At 48.5% G+C, this 20,783-nt stretch overlaps 1 protein-coding gene across 2 annotated transcripts in view; it reads right to left on the bottom strand.

Moving 5' to 3' along the window:
• The window catches only part of LOC139681914 (kazrin-like), a 160,315-nt gene extending 149,633 nt beyond the window's left edge, over positions 1-10,682 (bottom strand). For both annotated transcript variants that reach the window (XM_071575697.1, XM_071575698.1), the window contains exon 1: positions 9,936-10,682. In XM_071575697.1, the coding sequence (XP_071431798.1) occupies positions 9,936-10,056 (121 nt within the window). In that variant the 5' untranslated portion in view covers positions 10,057-10,682. The remainder of the gene's footprint in view (positions 1-9,935) is intronic.
• Between the last annotated feature and the right edge of the window lie 10,101 nt (positions 10,683-20,783).

Genomic DNA, 20,783 nt, shown 5'->3' with positions numbered 1-20,783 from the left:
AAAATGCATGTGAGTAGAGACAGAGAAAATTCCATGCTCCCTCAGTCATTATCAGCCAACTTCTCACTGCAGCAAAAAGTTCCAGGAGTTGAAGAGGTCTAAGAAAGCATTTAAATGAGGAGAGTTCAGAACTCAGCACGTTCCTGCTGCTGTGACTGCAGGGACTGTGCAGCTCCCACCATGGAGACAGCAGATGGTCTAAATAGGACTAATAAAGGTACATTAATGTTTCTGTTGCCTTCCTTGTAAATAAGATTTCCCCGTGGACTCCTAATTTACCAGCCAGTTTCTCCACAGCTGATGACCACAGATGACAGAGCTGGGGATGAGTGTTCAGGTCTGCTGCACATTCACCATCTTGGCCTCTCTGTCTGCCTGGGGGTAATGCTGGGCACCCACAGCAAGAATTCTGCTCCAAGAATCCCAAGTTTGAGGGGAAAGTCCACTGCTCTACAGTGCAAATCTAAGCAATGGATTTGGTTGCTGCTGAGGTTTAGGAAAGTTCAGATTTAGAAACAACTCTTGAATAACCAGTTCAAATGTCAGTATTTTCCCAAGTCCCCAGTGCTGGCTGAGCACACAGGGACAGCCCAGAGCAAAGCTGTGCCAGTGTTTGTGCCAGGGATGCTCCTCATCCCCCCTGCACCACCAGGGGTTCTGCTCCACCTTCTCCTGCCTTAATGCACAGCAGAGATTTGGGAGAGCCCCAAACCTCCTCCTCCCTCGGCAGAAGGAGCAGAGCTGAGCTGAGCCAGCCTGGAGGAAACGCCTCCAGCAAATGAAAACATGATGTGCTAAATAAAACCAGCTCCATTATCAGCTCTGCTTTCCACCTGCAATTACAGTACATTTGAGCTGAATATTTTCTCCTGGCAACTGAAACAGTTTCATTACAGCTAAAACATCTGACAAGGAAGCTGACTGCAGGCTCGTGAAAAGCAATTATTTTGGACACTGATTACTTCCCATGCAGGCAGAAAGTGGTGCAACTGCAGAGAGCTGGGGAAGCTGCAGCTCTGTGTGATGGACTACACTGTCTAGAGGAGTTAATTAATGCTGTGGGGTGAGTAGGAAGAGAGAAACTCTGTAAACACCCAGCTTAACATTCTAATTAATTGGCATGAAATAACTTAATATGTTTAATTTAAATGCAATTAATTTATTGGGGGGAAAGCCAGCCTGGAGACAGATAGTGCTGCATCTGGTGCAAGAACCAGAACAACATCAAGTTACCATAGCAACATATTTGTTAGAAACAAGACAAACAGGCTTAGGATGGCTTTGGTTTTAAACACCTGAGTGACAACTGCACCAACAGGACTCAAAATATTGAGATAAAATTGACAAACTTCAGAACAGCTCTGAAGACTCATTTTCCTCATTTAGGCTGAGAGGGCACTGCAGTGAGATCTGACCTCAGTCTGGCAATGCAGGTGCTGATGTGGGGAATTGCAAAGCCAGCTCAGCCCTGCATTGCACCAGTGCTGGAGTGTGTGCCAGGCTCAGTGCCCAGAGGGGGCTGCACTCAGGGCTGTCCAAGGCAGCCGTGCCAGGTTCAAAGGGCCTTAAAACGGCTTCATTACTTTAGAAAGAGCCACAAAGGCAGCAAACCCCTGCCAATCACTGCTATCATTTGCCTTTTTTTAATCAGTGAGTCACGTGCAATGCTGTTTCAAAAAGATGAGGAATCCTGACACACCTGAGCTCACATCACTATTATTATTATTATTATCACTACTTCTTTTCAAAGAAGGCTGCCTGGAGATTTAGTTTCCTAAAGCCTTTGGCAGCCACTGTTCTCTGTATGTCACCCTGTATGTGGGGAGGAGCTCCAGGAGGCTCCAACAGTTTGCCCAAGTGGACCAGGAGGGGCCAGACCAAGGAGGGGATGCTCATGGAGATGCAGGATGTCCATGACATACCTGAGCCACTGCAGCCTGTTCTTCTTCCTGACAGGAGCTTTAAAGGCAATTCAGGTCAGAACCCAAAGAAAAAAATCCTTAAGTGGCCAACTTGTGTTGTACTTTCAATGGTTTCAGACAAACAGAGATAAATTGATGCTCTGACCTTTCCCAGGGGTGTGAGACAGTGATTTCCTTCCCTTTTAAATGCCATTAAGTGGATGTGACATTCAGTCGAGGTCTTATTGACAAGTGAATGTTCCCCACGCAGTTCCAACCCTGCCCACTCAGCTGCTGCATCAGGATAATGATAAATGCAGCTCCTGAACCACTTCACATGCATTTAACTACTGAATAAAACCACTGTTTCACTTTTTAAATTCCAGCTCTATCATAAATCTGGTCCTGTCTTTCCCCTCCTTTAAGAAGCACCAGCAACTGCTGAAAATCAGGTTTTGGAGGAAATGTTCATCCTTGTGCTGCACTCGCCATTAATTATTTACCAACACGTTCAAACAGCAGCATTGATTGCAAACTTGTAATTAAGGCTGACTTGTATTTTGCACTTAAAGCAGACGTTCATATCCTTTGTGTCCACCCCATTTCACAACACACCAATCCTCTGAGTATTTGAAGAATTTACCAGAGTATTCAACAATTATTTCCATGTGTGGGCGTTCCCACGAGCTCAGCTGTTTCTTGGCTGTCTGATTTCAGGAATGGATCAACACAGACTCCAATATCAATGTTTTACTGAGCAAAACACAGTGGATTTTAAGTTGTTTCCTCTAATGGCTGTGATTATCTGCTGTGCAGAGGCTCCTCTACCCCATCCTTGGGTTCTCTAGAGATGATACCACAAAGATAAAAGGCCAGAGGGTAATTACACAGCTTTTCATTTCCACTGATCTCAAAGCATTGGGTGAAACCCATCTCTGCCTCCTACACACACACCAGTCAGCTCTGAAGATTTACCTGGTAAATACAGAAAGGAAGATGTCAGGAATTCTGTCAAGGATTACTGTTAGAAAACCTCTTTTTATCTCCTGAAATACTTGGATTTTTGCAGCTAACCTGTCAGCTTTTATTGGCAAACCCAGCAGATCAGACTTTGGTCAGGGCTGTCCCACTCTGGGATAAGGAGGAGCCTTTTCCCCGGGCTGAGCTGGGATTTGCCAGGCCAGCTGCAGAGGGAGAGGGGGGATGTGTTGCCAGGCACACCCACAGGGAGACCCTGCACACACCTCAGCACATCCACCCAACGAGACCATTGCCTGTTGCAGCACCATGGCCAGAAGGTTTTTGCAGGCACAGTCCCACAGATGATGTTCCCACACCTGCAATTCAGCGACTGAACAGCCCCTACAATGAAGGGCTCTTAGAGAAGGGAAGAGAAAACCCAAAGGGAATTTTGCACCTTCCCAAAGAAGCAAGTCAATCGGATTTGCAATAAGGAATTGTAAAACTCTTACTTTTTAAAAATACAATAACTCCATTACTGGGGTGCCTGCGGGAGATAATCAAAAACCAAAAATCTGGAGGGCAAAATGTGAGCCCTGGGGGCACCCAATGGCACAACCCCCTGCCCTGGGGAGGTGGAGCTGCTGCCACTGAGTGCCTGCAGCACTGCAGGAAAGTTCCAGAAGCATCAGCTTAGAATTCTTAGCACTTCCAAAAATAACACAATAACCAGATACAGCTCCCTGTTTTCAGAAAAGAAAAACACCTTCAATTTCCCCCCCCTCAGTTCTTTAAAACATGAGGTTTGCACTGTTTAGATCCCTCTGTGCTGCACCTCATGTCCCCAGAGGATCCCAGAGTGCTCCTCCTGTCCCTCCCTCCCCTCCCTGCGCTCACAGACGGATTCCGACTCCCCCCAGAAGCCCCACTGAAATTTCCAGGGGGATGCAGTGCCAAAGTTCCTGCAGTTTTCCTGTTAGGCACTCAAGCAGCTCTAATGTCATGTGTGCTTTAGACATTTTTAGGGAGAAATACAGAGAGAAAAGTAAGAAAACCAAATACTGGGCTGCACCTCAGACCTGGGTGCTTGAACAGGCTCCAAAAGGTCCAAGGCTTTGTCTTGTCTTAAGGTAGGAAAAAACCTTTCAGATGAACGTTTAAACTACACAGCTTGTACATTCTCCACCCAAATCAGAGGAAAATGAGCTTACAGTGAATTAGGCTCCAGAAGTTTCAAGCCTCAGGTGCCTGGTCAGGAGGTTTGACATCCACACCTTGCTGTGCCAGCCCCTGGGTGGGCTCTGCAGCCACAGCCAAGGACGGGCAGCACCTGCTGGGCTGGAGGAGCTCTGGACAAGCAGGGGGGGCTGTGGCTGAAGCCTCTCCCCCCATGGCTGAGCAGTTTTCTGCCCTGGTCTCTGAATGTTTCTGGCTCAGAGCACAGCTGTGCAGGAGCCACCTTGTCTGCACATTCTCACCCCAAGTCCCTCCAGATTCCCCTCATGTTTTTAATTCATGCTTCAGAGGGGAGGTGCCTCTCAAAATGCAGGTTGGTTTGTATTAAACACCCCGTGCAGTGTGCAAGGTGTGTGTGCCACTGCTGCCCCTGCCCTGCAGCCCCAGGAATTCACTGAACTGCCCAGTCTTTGGGGGAGCTGGAAACATGAATATCTTGAGCAGCTGTGACTGAGTTACTGGAATGTGCAGGAATGGATGGAGGTGCACACCCCAAGTGGCAGCATTCAGGTGGCTGCACAGCAATACCATGTGGAAATCAAGTGTATTTGTTAACAGCACAGGTTACAGCTCCAAATCCCACTCTGTTTCCAAGCATCCTGGATTCAGAGCATCTCTGCAAAGGCAAGAGTGGAAATGTCTCTGAGGAGAAGAGCAAAACCTGATTTTACACGTCATTCAACAAACCCCATCCCTGCCGCCTTCCCTGGCCCCAGTGCTGGTGTTCCCATCCCAGCAGAGGAGATGCTCCACCACCCTGTGCTCAGGCACTTTTACACCCATAAATTCAGACAAACCCGAGTCAGGCTGGAAGGGAGCTCAGCTTTGCAGTGGACTCTGCCTCCCTCTCCTGGCCTGTTCCCAGGAATTCTGGAAAGCAGCGACTTTTGGTGCAAAGTGAGGATTTTTGGCCATGGTCACTGCCCCCTTCTCCCTCAGTTCTGGGCTGGTTTGAAGCAGATTAATCACATCTACAGGGACTGAAATGACAGAGGAATTACCTGCCACAGAAAGGGAGGGCAGCACTGGGCACTTCAGCTCCCAGACCTGCTGCCTATTTAACCAGGCCCCAGAAGTTCAAGGGGAAATGTGGTTTCAGTTCCAGTCCAAGTCCAGCTTTCACCATCTCTTTAATACTCAGACTCCCTACATCCCCATTTTTGGTAAATACCATTTTTTCCCCTCTTCCAAGCAGGTACAATCCATCACCCTCAGCACACCAGCTCCTGTGTGCCCATCAGAAACATCTGGGCTGTGTAGGAGACCCCTGACCCCCTGTCTCAGCCTGGCACTGCCATCCCAGGAGCTTTTCCAGGCTGAAATAAAGCACAGCAGGAACAAACCCACCAGTCTATGGCACCACCCTCTGCCCACTGAAATTGGGGCCCCTCAATCCCTCCTGCACTTCTCCTTAATATTTCTCACTATTGGTGGGTCCTTTTCTGTGGTGCCTCTGCTCTTTGGGGGCCTGAGCAGCCCCAGGGGCACCTGCAGCTTCCTGAGCAAGTAGCAATAGCACAGATTTGTAGGATTAAAAGGTAAATATTGTACAGCAATAAAAGTATAGGCAGCAAGTTTTCCTTCTGGGATCACAAAGCTACCTAATGGAGTGAAGAGAGGGAGATAAATGTCACTTCTTTTTATCCCTGGTAACTGCTCATTCCACTAGGTGGAAAAGAAAAATATTAGTGATCTTTCCATTTCATTTCTGTGGCCCCCAAATCTGCCCAGCTCAGGCAGGAGCACATCACCCATCAAGGAGCATTTTCACTCATCGCTTCTCTGGGAAGAGGGAAATGATATTTACTCCAAGTGCTGCAGCCAGCCCTGGAGAGAATCAGATTATCCAGGTCTCACCTAAACCACAGGACTCCAGGAGCTTCTGGAGCAGTTTGTTTTGGATACACTTGTTGTCATCTCAGCAAAACAAGGGTTTGGTTTTGACAAAAAGGACACCTTTCTACACCAGGTGATCAGCATGACAGTGTCACGCATGGACACTTGGCAGGGATTTTTTCTACACCTTCTCAAGCACCACAGTGATGAGCACAGAGATTTCTGTGGCTGGGTTTGAGCTGCTCTAACACCAGCATGGAAACCCAGCCCACAGCTCCACCCCAGGAACAGAAACCCTCAAGAGCTGTAACAGATTTAGTAAAAGGTACAAACTCAACGTTCCTCCCCCTGCTGTGACATCTCAACAGAAGAGCAGCCGCTGTAGCAACTGCGGTCCCTGCCCTCCCCCAGGAGTGTGCAGGGCAGGACAGCACCCTCAGCATTCTGAAGGACAGTGTCAGGGCAAGGAGCAGTGGGGTCAGGGTCACAGAGGGGGAATCTGGGAGATACACAGAGAATTCTTCCCTTGGAGGGTGGGCAGGCCCTGGCACAGGTGCCCAGAGAAGCTGTGGCTGCCCCAGCCCTGGGAGTGTCCCAGGCCAGGCTGGACAGGGCTTGGAGCAGCCTGGGCTGGTGGGAGGTGACCCTGCCCATGGCAGGGGTGGCAGGGGTGGGACTCAGAGGAGTTTTCAGGTCCCTCCCAACCCAACCTATTCCATGATTCTCTGTCTGAGCATCACAAGTCAGTGATGCCTCCACCCAGGGCAGGGCTCTGCCATCCAGGAGGACCAGGCTCTTGGGGATCTCCAAACTCAATTCCCTTCATCCACCTGATACCTACTCCTGCCTCTTGTTTTCCCCAAACCAGGAAACCTCACCCCAGGCACAGTAATGAACCCAGCCTGTTACAATCATATTTGAAAACATCTTTGCTACCCACAGCCCCCTCTCCTCTTGGGAGAGCAAATGAAAACAGCTTGTTACCATGAAAGATTTATTACTGCCTAATGCACACAGGAAACCTGATGCACTAAGTACCAGGGAACACATTCCCAGCCCTGATTCTGTGCTCAGACCAACCAAGCCAAGCACATTTTATGCTGTTTTTTCTTGTTGCCCATGGGAGGAAAGAAAAGCTGTCACTGAAAGTTTTCTCCAAAGCTTTTGGAGCTGGAGCCTGAGCTCACTGAAGTGCTGCAGTGCAGGAAACCCGGGGGCAGCAAGGACCACAGCTCTGATGTTATCCCACCCCTGGCAGTGTCCCAGGCCAGGCTGGCCAGGGCTTGGAGCAGCCTGGAACAGTGGAAGGTGTCCCTGCCCACGGCAGGGGTGGGACTGGAGTAGATTTCAGGACTCTTCCAGCCCAAGCCATTTTGGGATTATCTGACACCTCCTTCAGTGCCTGATGGCACTGCTAAACTCACCTTGGAACTCAACCCAAACTCACATCCCTTTGGGCATCAGCCTTTACAGACTGCAAGTATTGTCTAATATGTATGGAATGGGAAGATAATATGGAAAAGAGTCACTGCAAAATCCCAAAGTCTGGTCATTCTGGTCACATGTTCAATCAAGTTCCTTATTTCATAACCAATGGAGAGTTAACTGGCAAGACATAAAGAAAAAAGTATTGGGAGTCTGACAAATGAGCAGCATCTGTGAGCCAAGGAATTGATGGAAAATCACAATCCATCTAATGGAGCAGTGAGTCAGAGAATAATGCATGCTGGTAACTCCAGAAAACTGCATCATGCCAAACAAATTGCTTGGAATTTGCCCATGTATAAAATAAATTGTTTCCCTGCAAAGCCTCTTCTTCCAGAGAGCCCTCAGCCCTCCCTGAGATCAGGTCTCATTCCACACATTCAATACTTCATGAGACAGCAGAGGGGAAATACCATTCAAATTCTTAGTCACTCTCATTTTTGAGTCAATCAGAAATCTTTTGCACCTTTTTCTTTTTTTTTTTCCTAAAATGAAAAGCTAGAGCCTTTCACTTTGGTGCTGGTGAAATTTATAGCATGTACCTGTGTCAGCTTCTAATTCAAGCAGGAAAGCTGCTCCAGCAGTGCCTGGCAGAGGCATTTCCTCTGGGACCAGGAACATTTAGCACAGGGCTCTGGAGCCACCCTCTGCCCCCCCATTACTCCTCTGGGAAATCACCAGCCTTGCATTTGGCTGGGCAAAGCCAAAACTTGCACGTTGGCCAAGGAAAGAGAAACCTCATTCCCTGAACGATCCCACACAGGAATCACAGCCCCCCTCTGGACATTCCACTCCCTCCAAAGGTGACACCGACAGATCTTTCCAAGCATCAGCCAGATCTAATGCCTGAAACAGCAAAGATTTGCTGCCTTGGGAAACAGGAGTTTAGTCAGTGAATTCCCAAAGCAGGGAGCACTATCCCCTTTGCTCAGGGCAAACAGGCACACAGGGGATCCCAGGAACACATCCCAGCAAACAGTCACTGAGGGGCAGTCAGTTTGTTCAGGGAAGGGGCAGCAGAGCATCCCACGTGCTGTGCCAGCACAGGGTTCTCCAGGGGGTAAAGAAAGAGCAAGTGCTCGTGCCAAGGGCAAAGCAGCTCTGGAGCAGAACTCCCCTATGGTAACACAATCATCAGACTAACACTGTGATTATGCAAATCCCCATAAGCTATGCACGAATAATCAGCCAATTATGCAGAATCAGCTACACAAAAAAACTTCTCAAGTTTCCATCAGTGGGGACAAGGTGCAGCTGGAGGAGGAAAGTGAACTTTCAAACACTCAGTATTTGGTTTTCAGAGCAAGTCACTGAAGAGCAGCACTGGGAGAGGGAGACAGGTTTGCAGGGGGGTATCACACACTCTGCTCTTCAGAAGTTGCACAGAGATCTGCAGGAAACCCTAACCCATAATATTTTCCAATTTCACCACATAAATAGAAACACACAATTCAAACATCATTAGTTGCAGAATTGGTTGGGGAGAAGAGAGAGAAAACGAGGAGAGAAAAAGAGGGTAGGACACTTTGGAGGACATTTATGCCAAGATCTCTGCACCACCACAAACAGCACTAATGCACCAGTAGGTCTGGGTCAAACAAGCCTAAATTACAGTCCCTAAACTCTGAAAAACCAGAGCAAGCATTGTTATGGCATCACTGCAGAAAGCCAGGCTTTCTCCACAGCTGTAAGTAAACAAACACATCCATCCTCAGAGCTACCTGTCAGCAGGGAGAGGAAAAAAGAGACCAAGTCTGGTAAAACCCCTTATCCAATCTCTTAGGCTTGGGAACTTGGGTACGCAGGAGGATGTGAGTGCAAAGCTCCAGGGCACTTCATGGGCTGGTGCTTCACAGAATCTGCGAGGAGCAAGGAAAGCAAGAGGCAAACATGGATAATTTGGGATTAGTCACGTTACACACCACCTACTTAACAGCCAAAAGGCACAGGCAAGAGATAACCAGGCCCATCTGCAGAGACTTCCAAATGTATGAAAACGACCGGGAAAAGGATCAGAGCTTCCAGGTACTGCAGTAACACAAACAGCCAGGGAAAACAATGGAAAAAACAAACACTTTGTCCTTCACAGACCTGAAGAACAAAGCAGAGATGCACACATCTGTACTGCAGTAATCACCCCCCAAAACAGCAACTCAACCTTCAGTTTGATTGTCATTATTGTGAAATGGAAAAATCGCCACACGTGTTGTGTTCACAGCAAAGTAAAACAGTAACTTCTAACGTCAGGGAAGGAGCAGCTTGTTCCAGTTAACCCAAACCCACACAGTCATCCCAACCCTTGCTCATATTCAAAACTCTTCAGGCACTGAGCTCTTGAGGGGTCTTGGGAGAAGCTGAGGCAGGGGTTCAAATGCAAGAGGGGTCAGTTTTTCCCTTGGAAAACACCAGGTCTTAGGGAACAACCGAGAAACAAGACAGGGAAAGGACACCAAGGACACTGCAAACCAGAAGGTGGGATGGGATATGAGGTGGTACCCGCACATGTTCCTCTCTTACCTGCTTCCATAAGCTGGCACTGCTGCCCAAAAACTTGGGAGAAGGTAACAGGCCCTGGGGCAGGGCTGGAGGTCACTGGAGGGGAGTCCATAGTTCTCCTGGAGTCCTTGGCGTTAGTCATGGAGCAGCTCCCGTGCCCCCCCAGATGCTCCGCGGGCAGGAGCCGATCCCGGGCAGCGCCGCTGCCTCTTCGCAACTCCCAGACTGCTCCTCTCCCGCTTTTCAAGGGCCAGCACCAGCGCGCATCCTCTCACCTGTGTGTCCTCAGTATTTTCATTGAGAAAATTAAGTGTCTCTGCCTCTCCCAGGAGGTTCTAATTTGTCGTGGGCAGGTCTGGAGGCTTCAGGCACAAATTAGCCCCAGGCAGTGAGGACTGGCCTCTTTAGGGGTTCCTGCCACGGTCAGAGCAGGGTCCTGAGGTTCTTGTCTTCTCCCGAGGTGTGTGAGCTCAGCAGCACCTTGGGCAGCCCCCGAGCCTGGGCACATCCCTCTTGGAACACGGGAATGTTCTCCGAGTGCCCGTCCTTGCTGCGCACCCTCCGCGGGCAGCGGGGATGGAGGAGCAGCGCCAGGATCCTGCTCTGCCTCTCCGGTCGCTGCTAGCGGAGCTCCAGCTCAGGAGGCCGAAGGAGGCTTCGAGGGGACACGGCCCCCGCTGGGCCCGGCTCGGGGGGCTCGGGCACCCCCCGGCATCGCGGCCCCGCCGCTCCGCCCTTCCTTTCCTTTCCCTTCCCTTCGCTACCGCCCGCGCTCCGCCGGCCACGGGGAGGAGACTGGAGGAGCCACGTTAAGTGACATCCCTGCCCTGCTGCAGTGGCCGCCTGGCCCCCCTCCCTCCGCCCGGATGCGGCGGCTGCTCCCGAGGCGCTTCTGGGGACGCTGGAAGTGCCACCTCAGGCAGGGACAGCGAGGCGGTGCCTTAACCCCCTCCCGGCCCCGGGATGCCCCGGGGGGACAGCGGGAAGGCCCCGGGGGGACAGCGGGAAGGCCGCGGGGGGACAGCGGGAAGGCCCCGGGGACAGCGGGAAACACTCGAGGGTGGCACCACAGCCTGCCCGCAGAGCCCACGGCTCTGCATCCCGCAGGGGCGCCTGGCTGGAATTCCTTACGTGTAGAAAACATTCCAGGGTTGTTGGCAGGGAAGAGGGACCAAGAGTTAACACTCAGCAAAGTCTGACACCGCTGATTCATCCTCACTTTGAAAACTCCTTCTGCCAATCCAAAGGGCGCTGACTCCGGGTGTTCTGCCTAAATTTGTCCTCCGTGAGTCATGGGAGCTTTCTTTAGGAAGTCTGCGGGGAAGGAAGTAAGGAAGGTTACGGCATGGGCAGGAAAACACGCCGTGCCCCAGGTGGAAACTGGGCACGGCCACATCAGAGCAGCAGAACCCCCAGGGCAGAGAACGAGGAGCCCCCGCGGGTCCCCCAGCCCGGGGCGGGCAGGGCGGTGGTGGCAGCGCCTCGTGCAGCCAAATGAGCATAGAGAAAACTGTCCCTGTCATGAGGAGGCTCAGCAGCATTTCTGTGAGCCCTCACTGCCCCTTGGGGACAGAGCTGGGGCAGTAGCAGTGGCTTCTGAGCAGTGACCTTGGCTCGGTGTGGGCCAGACACCCCCAGGGAGGCTCCAGGGCTGCCCTGCTCAGAGCCCAGGGGATGCTCAGAGTGCTGTCAGTGCAGCTCTGCACTGCTCAGAGCCCAGGGATGTTCAGCAGTGCTGTCAGTGCAGCTCTGCCCTGCTCAGAGCCCAGGGATGTTCAGCAGTGCTGTCAGTGCAGCTCTGCACTGCTCAGAGCCCAGGGGATGTTCAGCAGTGCTGTCAGTGCAGCTCTGCCCTGCTCAGAGCCCAGGGGATGTTCAGCAGTGCTGTCAGTGCAGCTCTGCCCTGCTCAGAGCCCAGGGGATGCTCAGTAGTGCTGTCAGTGCAGCTCTGGTGCTGTTTTCTTCCTCATGAGTGAGCTCAGGTGGGATGTGCTCTTGTCTTCCATGGCCACTGTTCCCCCCGAGCATTCACAATTCCATGTGTCCTATAGCCTCAAAGAGTACTTACAATTAGCACTGGAACCCAAGACTGAAATACCCTACTGGGTTTGTCAGCTGGGATTTTGGAGGGGATTCTGCCCCCAGCAGCCTGCCCTGGCAGCTGCCAGCAGGGTGACACAGAGCTGAGCAGTATCAAGGCAGTGGCTTCAGCAGGAGAAGGTGTTCCTTCTCCTGTTTTGAATGCAGTCTTGTCCCAGAAAAGCCACAGCTCTTATAAAAAGGATTAATTAGTGCTGCTTCATGTGGCAGTGCAGACAGATGGATGAAGGCATGGAGCTATTTAAAGAGTCTTTCAGAGGGTTCTCACGCAGACAGAGCATGACAGTTCAGCACAATCTGATCCCTCAGAACTTACCTGAGGTTAGATGGCATTTACTGAAGCCAAACAGGCTGTGCCACTGCAGGAGGAGCCTGTCAGGCTGCTGCAGGCACTCACATGTGACAATGACAACAGAGGTTTTCCCCTCACAGGTCAGATTTATAATGCATAAGGAACTTTCACACTTTCTGGGGCTAAAGAGCCATTTTTAGCCTATGTGAAATCAATACTAATACTATAATTCAGCTGTTCCAAACCTGTCTGTTGTACCTGCCGTTGTTTTTAAGGAATGTGGCTGGATTTATGCACCCATGGTGACAGCTGCCCATCACCCTCAGTAATTCCCTTTTAAACTGAAGGAGGGTCCTTCTAGAGTAGATTAAAGAGGTTGTTTACAATGAGGGTGGGCAGGCCCTGGCACGGGGTGCCCAGAGCAGCTGTGGCTGCCCCAGCCCTGTTTAAGCCTAAATTCTTGGCTTTGCAGAATTAGGCTGAGCAAATTCACAGGCCAGAAGGCAAGTGGGAGTGGTTTGGGATGTGGATAAATGCCATTTCTGGGCTTTCAGCTCTCACAGACTGACACCATCGTGCTGCTGCCCTGACTGGCATCTACTCTTTGGCACTAACATATTGTTTAATGGGAAATCAAATACACAAAACAAGGGCTTAGAAAAAACATTAAAAACAGCAAACTACCAATGAACAGAGTTTTAATTTTGTCTGTTTTAGTGAAACAAAATATTTGGCAAGACAAAAAGGTTTGTGGCTAGAATTTCCTTGAGGGGGATGTCTCTCTTTTCTATGGAAGAGTCTTGCCCCTGTGCATGAAAAGTGAGGAGCAGAAAGGCTCAGGGTGCTGGACTGTGGGTGTTTGGACACTCACATGGGTTTATTCCTGAGAGAGTCAGGATTTTATCTTTCCATCGTGTAACACTAAAGGACATAACATGAATATTATGATTTTATGGTCAGGCCTTTCATGAATCCAAACTGGAAAAACCTGTTATTGAGATCCTTTGCATTCTCAGCTTCCAGGAGGACACCTGACAGCACCTCCAGCCACGGTGCTTCAAAGAGCTTAATGCCTTTAAAGCAGCATTGCTCCCCCACAAGAACTCCAAAATCGCTTTGTTTTGTGCTCCAGAGTCCAAATTTCTTCCTTGCTGACTTAGTTCCAACCCCCTGAAAATCCTGCTTCAGACCACCCTGAGCTCTGGTGATGAACACCAAACCAGAAGCAAGAAGGAATCTCACACCATCCCCACAACTCACGTGGGGGACTCTAAAATTGATGTATCCACACCATATTACTTAATGGAACTCAATTTTCAAAACCCACCAGAGACCTAAAGGAATCCAGCACTGAGGATCGTTCCTGAGCTCCTCCAGGAAACCAGTCTCCTTGAAGGTACTTCACACTGAGATGATTAGTCACTTTAGGAAACCCTGGTCTGGGTCTGTAAAATTGGATGAACAACATCATTGGAGCAGTTGATCTTGCTGCCTGTTTTAAGCAGCACAGGGCACTCTGTGAGCCAAAAGGTGAAGAATGTTGGTTTAAAAATAGCAGTACTCACAACCATCTTCCACACTGCCAGGGAATCCAATTTGGTAAAAACGTGGTATCTGCTGACTCCCGTTCACAGAGAACGAGAACAGTTCCAGCCCACACTGGGAACACTGCAGCTGATTTTGTTCAGCTTCACACAGAAATGGTGACTCCCCAGGAGCTCAGAATGGTTGCTGAAGGGCAGAACTAGGCTGGCCCCTCTGACCTGCACATGGCACGACATAAAAAAAGAAGCCACAGAACAAAAGGTGCTGTAGATTTGAGCAGACACATAAGTGAGGGCATTTGCCATAATGAATGGAGAGCACAACTTCAAATCCAGTGACAGTGGAGTTTGAGTGTGAAATTCTCTAGAGCAGCTCAGTGATGGAAGAATTCATTATTTCTCATGTTCCCACCTCCTTCCCCACTGCAGTGTTCAGCAGGAATCTCAGTACCTAAATGGAACACTCCATCAATTCCCCCACCCCACAGCTGGCCCATGCCCAGTGCTGCTCACACAGCCCTGCCCTGGGGACGCCTCAGGTGCCCTCCAGGTGCCCTCAGCAGGCAGCACCTCCTCTGCACTCCCAACAAATCCCGCCGGGGAAAACTCCTTGCACTATGACAGACATTCAACTTTGCTGAGCAGCACTGGCTAAACTGCAAAGCAATCACAGATTAAGGTTGGCACAGCCCTGCCAGCCCCTGGAGCCCACCCTGTGCCTGATGCCCACCTTGGCAAAGCCCTCTCAGCCCCTGGAGCCCACCCTGTGCCCGATGTCCACCTTGTACCCCAGCCCAGAGCACTGAGTGCCACGGCCAGTCCTGCCTTGGGCACCTCCAGGGCTGGGCACTCCAAACCTCCCTGGGCTGCCCCTGCCCAGCCTGAGGCCGTGCCCTCTGCTCCTGTCCCTGTGCCCTGGGGCAGAGCCTGACCCCCCTGGCAGGGATTGCAGAGGCAGAAGGTGCCCCCTGAGCCTCCTTTTGTCCAGCTGAGCCCCCCCCCAGCTGGAATCAAGGCTTTGGTGAAACAGGCCCAGATATAAAATTACCCCTCTCTTTCAACTGGCTCAGGGCATTCTGAGCAGTGCAAGTCTCAGTTCTGCTGCTCATCTGCAGTGCCACAGCACCCTGCACCACACAGGCTGAACACTGAGCCTGTACTGAAAAATGGAACAGCAACCACTGGATAAACAAAGCTGTTTCTCACAACCCTTTGGCAGTTTCTGGGAGTACTATCATCCAAAACATGACTCAGAGACCCTGTTTGCCTTGTGAGACATGAAAGTCTTAAAAAATTCAAGTCATACATACACAAACAACGTGCATGTTGCTGATTGCTACACTGTTCCAAAAACCACTGGAGCTTTGAATAAATCAGGAAAATGAAGCAGCTGCCTCTCTCTTAAGAAAAAACCTCCCTCCAATTTGATGCCTGCTCAAGCTTCCCTTTGGGTTTCCATTTTACTGCTTTGTATCTGAAAAAAAGCAAGCAAGCTTTCAATGCCCCTTTTCCAGTGCATGCTCTGCAAGTACCAGCAGCACTGCTGAAGGCTTACCAAGAGAACTAAAGGTGCAGGATCAGCAGAATGAGGAGAATGGAAAGCGCTGGAGTGTGATGGGAAGCAGCACTCAGAGGTGATGCAGCCACAGCCAGGCTCCCTCTGACCCAGGGAGGGGGGTTGGCAGCAGGCAGTGGCTGCAGACTCTGGTCCAGAGGCAGCAGAGGAGTCCAGGCCCCTGCTCCTTGTTCTCTCAGTGAGCTCATGTTAGACATTGGGCACTTTACACTCATTTCTGCTCCAACCAGCTATTTGCATTTTAAACCTCTTGAGCAGGGACCCTTGTCTGACTGTGATGGGCCCAACACAGCATCAACTTCTGCTACAGTCAGAGGGTTACCTTGGTATCCATTTCACTCAAGAAACACCTACAAGACATTCCATGAATTCTAAAGATCCCAAACAGAGCTTAGGAAATAACAGTAATTCTTTCATGCATATGGAATAAAAGATTCCTCTTTGATAACATTAATTTTCTACTCTCTCCTTTGGTGTGTACAATGGACCATTAACTGTACACTTAATGTATCATGCCTTTCTTAGTGTTTTATTCGCATCTTGCTCTGAAATTATTTTATTTTCCTCACCATCCCACTCTTTCAAAAAACACTTGAAGGTCCTACATATCCCCTCTTCCATCAGAGCTGCTATTCTGTACCACTTGAATTAAACAGATATGAAAGTTCAGCTCTCTCATCATTCACTTACCAGACAAGCTCAGATCCCAACCAGCATGAACCTCTTGTTCAAAAACTACTCTTCAGTTCCTTTTCATCATGAACACAAGTCCAACATCGTGTGATTGACACAGACCCCACACTCAGTAAATAAAAGCCCAAATTAGTATGTAAGGTCTTCTAAGTTCTCTTTTTAAGGTCATTCACAAGCTGTTGGTCTGTCACAGGTTGGCTGTTGCAATTCAGCTTCTTGGCTGAACTTGACTCCAGTAAAAGCTGGAATAGGGTAATTCTGGAAACGGAGTCACAAACCACAGTAAATGAAGCAAGTGCCATTCCTACTTGCATTTAAAATGGAACATTTAGACACCAAACTCTGTGACGTCTCCCAAAAGAAAATCAACAGGAACTAAACCAGTTTTGAAAAAAAGTCTTGCAAAACAAAATCCTGACAAACCAGAGACCCAGCAACACCCCAGCCTGAATCAGCTGGGGCAGCTCCCAGGGAGTGAGGAGTCTGCAGAGCCAGAGCTCTGCCCTGGGACACGGGGATGGGCCCAGCTCAGCCAGTCCTGGCCCCAACACCTGTGAGCAAACTGGCTGCTGGAAACACAACAGCTCTCCTGTCCCCACACCAACTGCAGCATCACTTGATTTATTAAACTGACACTCATTTGATCTTGCTCAGTGTGGCAGTTGCCTCTGTAAACAGGACCAGTTTAGTTGTTTTCATTGCTGTTTGGATGCCTTTCAAGTCATGTCAGCACTTTGTGGGCAACATCACAGCTTTATTGTTGCTGCAGATCATAAAGAGGCAGCTATAAAATCCAGGGAAATTCAATTATGCAGATGAGACACAACAGTAACAATGAAAGCTGGACATTTCTACCTGCCCTGAGTCACCCATTGAGGAATGAACCTCCCTGAGGATCTGCTCTCAGGGTGGGGCTGAGATTTCCATCACACAGCCCCTCACTGGGGGAGTGCTGGCAGCAAATGCAGGTGAACATCTCAGTGTGGCACATCCCTGGGACACAACAGGATTTCAGACCACAGCAGAGAAACAATGGCAACAGCATTTCTGCCATAACATCAGGGAATGAGACTGGTCTATTTATGGCCAGTTCACTGCTAAACGTGGCTAATAAATCCTTACAAGGTGACTGAAATAGAGACTGCAAAGACCAAACAGCAATGTGCATTTCATTTGGCAGAAACAGGTGTGAACAACTAGTCAAGTTTATCTCCTGCCCTCAGTAATCCCAAAACCACCAAGGTTTTCACTTTTTTTCATGTTTCTCAATTGTTAGAAAATATAAATACGGGTCTGCAAACCCATGTTTTGAATTGGGTAAATGTGGTAAAACCTGATCAAGACTGAAGTTTCCCTGTGGCTCCCTACCATTGATGAACTGCTGCTGCTGCCCAGGGACTGGCCTCCTCCCTGCAGGTGCAGCTCTGGGGGGCAGTGTGGGTGCCAAACCCCTCCAGCAGCACTGCTGGACCCTCGGCATCGCTGCACCAGATCCTCCCATCGGCTACAGCTCACGGAAAACCTTCTTGTCCAGAGAACACGTTCAAGGAGCAACACAGCACAGGGGAAAATAAACTGGGAGCTCTTACCAAGGACTCTCACTGAAAGAGAAGCATTAATTTGAAGAGACAACCACTTACTATTGGATTAGAAGTGACTGTGGGAAGGCACTGGGTGCTGGAACACTCAGTCTCACCAATGTCACATAATTCCATTCCACACTACCATGGGACACAGAGACTTTCAGCTCCACTGCAGGAGGCACAACACTTACCTCAGTGGTGGAATACAACATTCCAAAATTCTCAGAGCCAGAAAGTCTTTACAGGTATTTTTTTATTAAAATATTTCACAAGTTTAAAGCATATAAAAATAGAACACTGTAGTATCTGCAAAACACTGTAATATCTGAAGTTGAAATGGTGCGTGCAATTTCCATTTAAATAGTTTAATTTATTAACTGTGTCCACAATTAAAAAGCAAAAACCTAAGGCTAAGTAAGAAGTGGTAGATCGGTGTAATTTCCTTTCAGTGAACTGGGCACACACAACTGAAGGATGCAAGAACACTTAAATCCCCCTAGATGTTCACAGCTTCATTTTCCCTGCTTTCCACACAACAGGCAAGTTTCCTGGAAGTTTAAAAAAGTTTACTTGACTGGTTAGAGAAAAAGTGTCCTGGTAGTTCCATCTAGTTGGTCATTAAGTGCTTGCAACACCAGACCTGGAGCTACAGAAAATCCCTCAACAGTTGCTCACCTGCAGTTACAGCCCCTGCAGCAAGGCCAGTGCTCAACGCAAGGACAACCCCACTGGGATGGCAAATTGTCAGTTTAATGTTTTCATTCCAATAGTCTTTATATCACTTTCCAACAGAAGAAACATGTAACTAACAGCAAACTTTAATACAGGAACATGTTCCAAGATTAACAAACCAAAATGAAACCAAAATGAAATGAATGTAAAATGCAAATCACATACAGTACAATTGAAGTGTCCAAAACAATTTAAATAATTTTAAATATTTTATTTTTTTAAACTTGCTACAAATGCTTTATACAATATTTCAACATAAAGTCATCATAACAGAAATGTAACAAAATGGGAATGATAGTGAAAGTGAAAAGTGGCACAAATTCACCAAACAGGTATTAAACTACAAATTTTTAAGAGGTAGATTACTTTTTAAGTCAAGAACAAAAATAAAAGGGGTGGCTGTATAAAGAAACTAAGTCACTTTCCATCCATTCTGTCATTAATCTGAAAGCTCTATGAACACGTGACAAACAGTATTTCCATAAAAAGCTGTTATGAACAACAGGCCAATCTGCTGCCTCAAGTCATTGGAGGTGAACGACCTTTCAGAGTAATCACACATTTAACTTTCCCAATGTGCAGGTCTAGCCCTGCTCTGGCCTGATCCATAAAAGGATCCACTGCATCCTTTTGGTGTTTAGAAACTCATCACTGCTTTATGAACTCGGAAAATTCATAAAACATCCAATTCAGGCTTTTTTCCCACTGTATTCTGGACATCTAAAAGAGGCAGAAAGGGAGGAGAAGGTAGGAAGGGAGTTCTGCTGTGCTGGGATGACTTTACTGATACAGAGAAAAGACTTTAAGAGACTTAATACAAGACAAAACCACTCTGAGTGCAGCAATTGTTGTCCCTGAATGCACACGGAGCTCTGGACACACTGAAGGAACCTGCTTGGCCAAACAGACCATGAACTCCACCAGGGTTTGCACAAAACCAGGAGCTGAGCAAACCTGAGCCAGAGACCTGGCTTAGTTAGTGCCACTATTCCTCTTGATCGTTCCTGGGGGGTTAATTGTGTTGAGCAGTGTCCTCCTCTAAGCTGAATCATCCTGAGGGTGCCAGGCACGGAATAAGGAAATGTGGGCCTGGCCCTGAGCATTAGCAAGAGGCCTGCAGGGATCTCTGACACTCTGAGTCAGCTCCCGGGGGTTTCACAAGCTTGCATTTCCCATCCCAGCAGGAGCAACAGCTCCACCAAGGCACTAAGGGACTTTGGTGGCTTGGTTTGTTTTACAGGAGGTTCCTAGAAAATAAAAATAAAATAAATAAAACCCCCCCTGAAGATAAGTGACAAAACAATCTGTGAATGGAGGATGTTTACACAGAAAAACTGACAGGTGAAAAACAAATTGGGAGACAAATATTCCATGAAGCAAGTCTTGGAAAAATATTAAAATTTCAGGGTAAAGAAAACAAAACCCAACAGGGCCTACATAGAGTCAAACTGTGCTGACATTAGTGTATGAAGGCAAAAAAAAATCTTCATACTTGCTATTAAAGAAAAAGTTGACTAGACAATCTAGAATTATGAAAGTTATTTCAGAAACAAAAAGAATTTCGTAGTGTAATGACTCATTAAACCAATAAAGACTGCAAAGTAAAGTAATGGTATTTGAGCCAGCCAAGGAAATCTTACCCCAGATCAGCTGTTATTGCCCCCAAATCCTCCTGAACAATTCCCATATGTACTGATTTCCAAGTTTTGGCTTCTCATTCTGTTCTGGCATCATTTAATTACAGTTTCACACGTAACACTAAGAGAGCAGCTGATGAGAATTAACATGAAGATGTTTGTGTCCCAAGAGAACAGGCCTTGGAGACATTGCTTGTTCCTAAAAGGCATTTTTTATACCATTAGTTTCCAAATCCCACTGACATTTTTTTCCTTCCACCCATCCTAATTCAGTTATGGACTATTTAAAGTCAAATTCCCCTCCAGTGCTTGGCAATAATTCTGCCATATGAACCTTTACTTTACAGAGATTTCCTCACAAGTTCCACCTCCGAGTCTCCACCTGAAGACACACAAGCTGTGAGCAGTCTGGATTTTGCCACTCCCCAGATCCTGCTCAGGGACACTTGGTCTGACAAAGGCTGCCAGTGCCCAGCAAGGCCTTTGATAAAACATCCTCCCCTCAGCCCTAAATTGGTGTTAATCACAGCCAGCGCTTCAATCACCAACCCCAAAAGAACCCTTAATTACCAGGGAGCTTTGGGAAAGTTCCTTGGCAAATCAGACACCTGTTCCCAAGAATAACAGGGCAGGAGCAAAGTAACAGAGGTTATAAACACTGTGCAAAATACACCCTTGATCTGAGAGACCACATGAAGACGTAAGTCGGGAC

This window comes from Pithys albifrons, chromosome 22 (assembly GCF_047495875.1).
Source record: "Pithys albifrons albifrons isolate INPA30051 chromosome 22, PitAlb_v1, whole genome shotgun sequence".
Classification (NCBI taxonomy): Eukaryota; Metazoa; Chordata; class Aves; order Passeriformes; family Thamnophilidae; genus Pithys; species Pithys albifrons.
The sequence above is the reverse complement of the archived record's forward strand: the minus strand, read 5'-3'. Positions and strand labels throughout refer to the sequence as shown.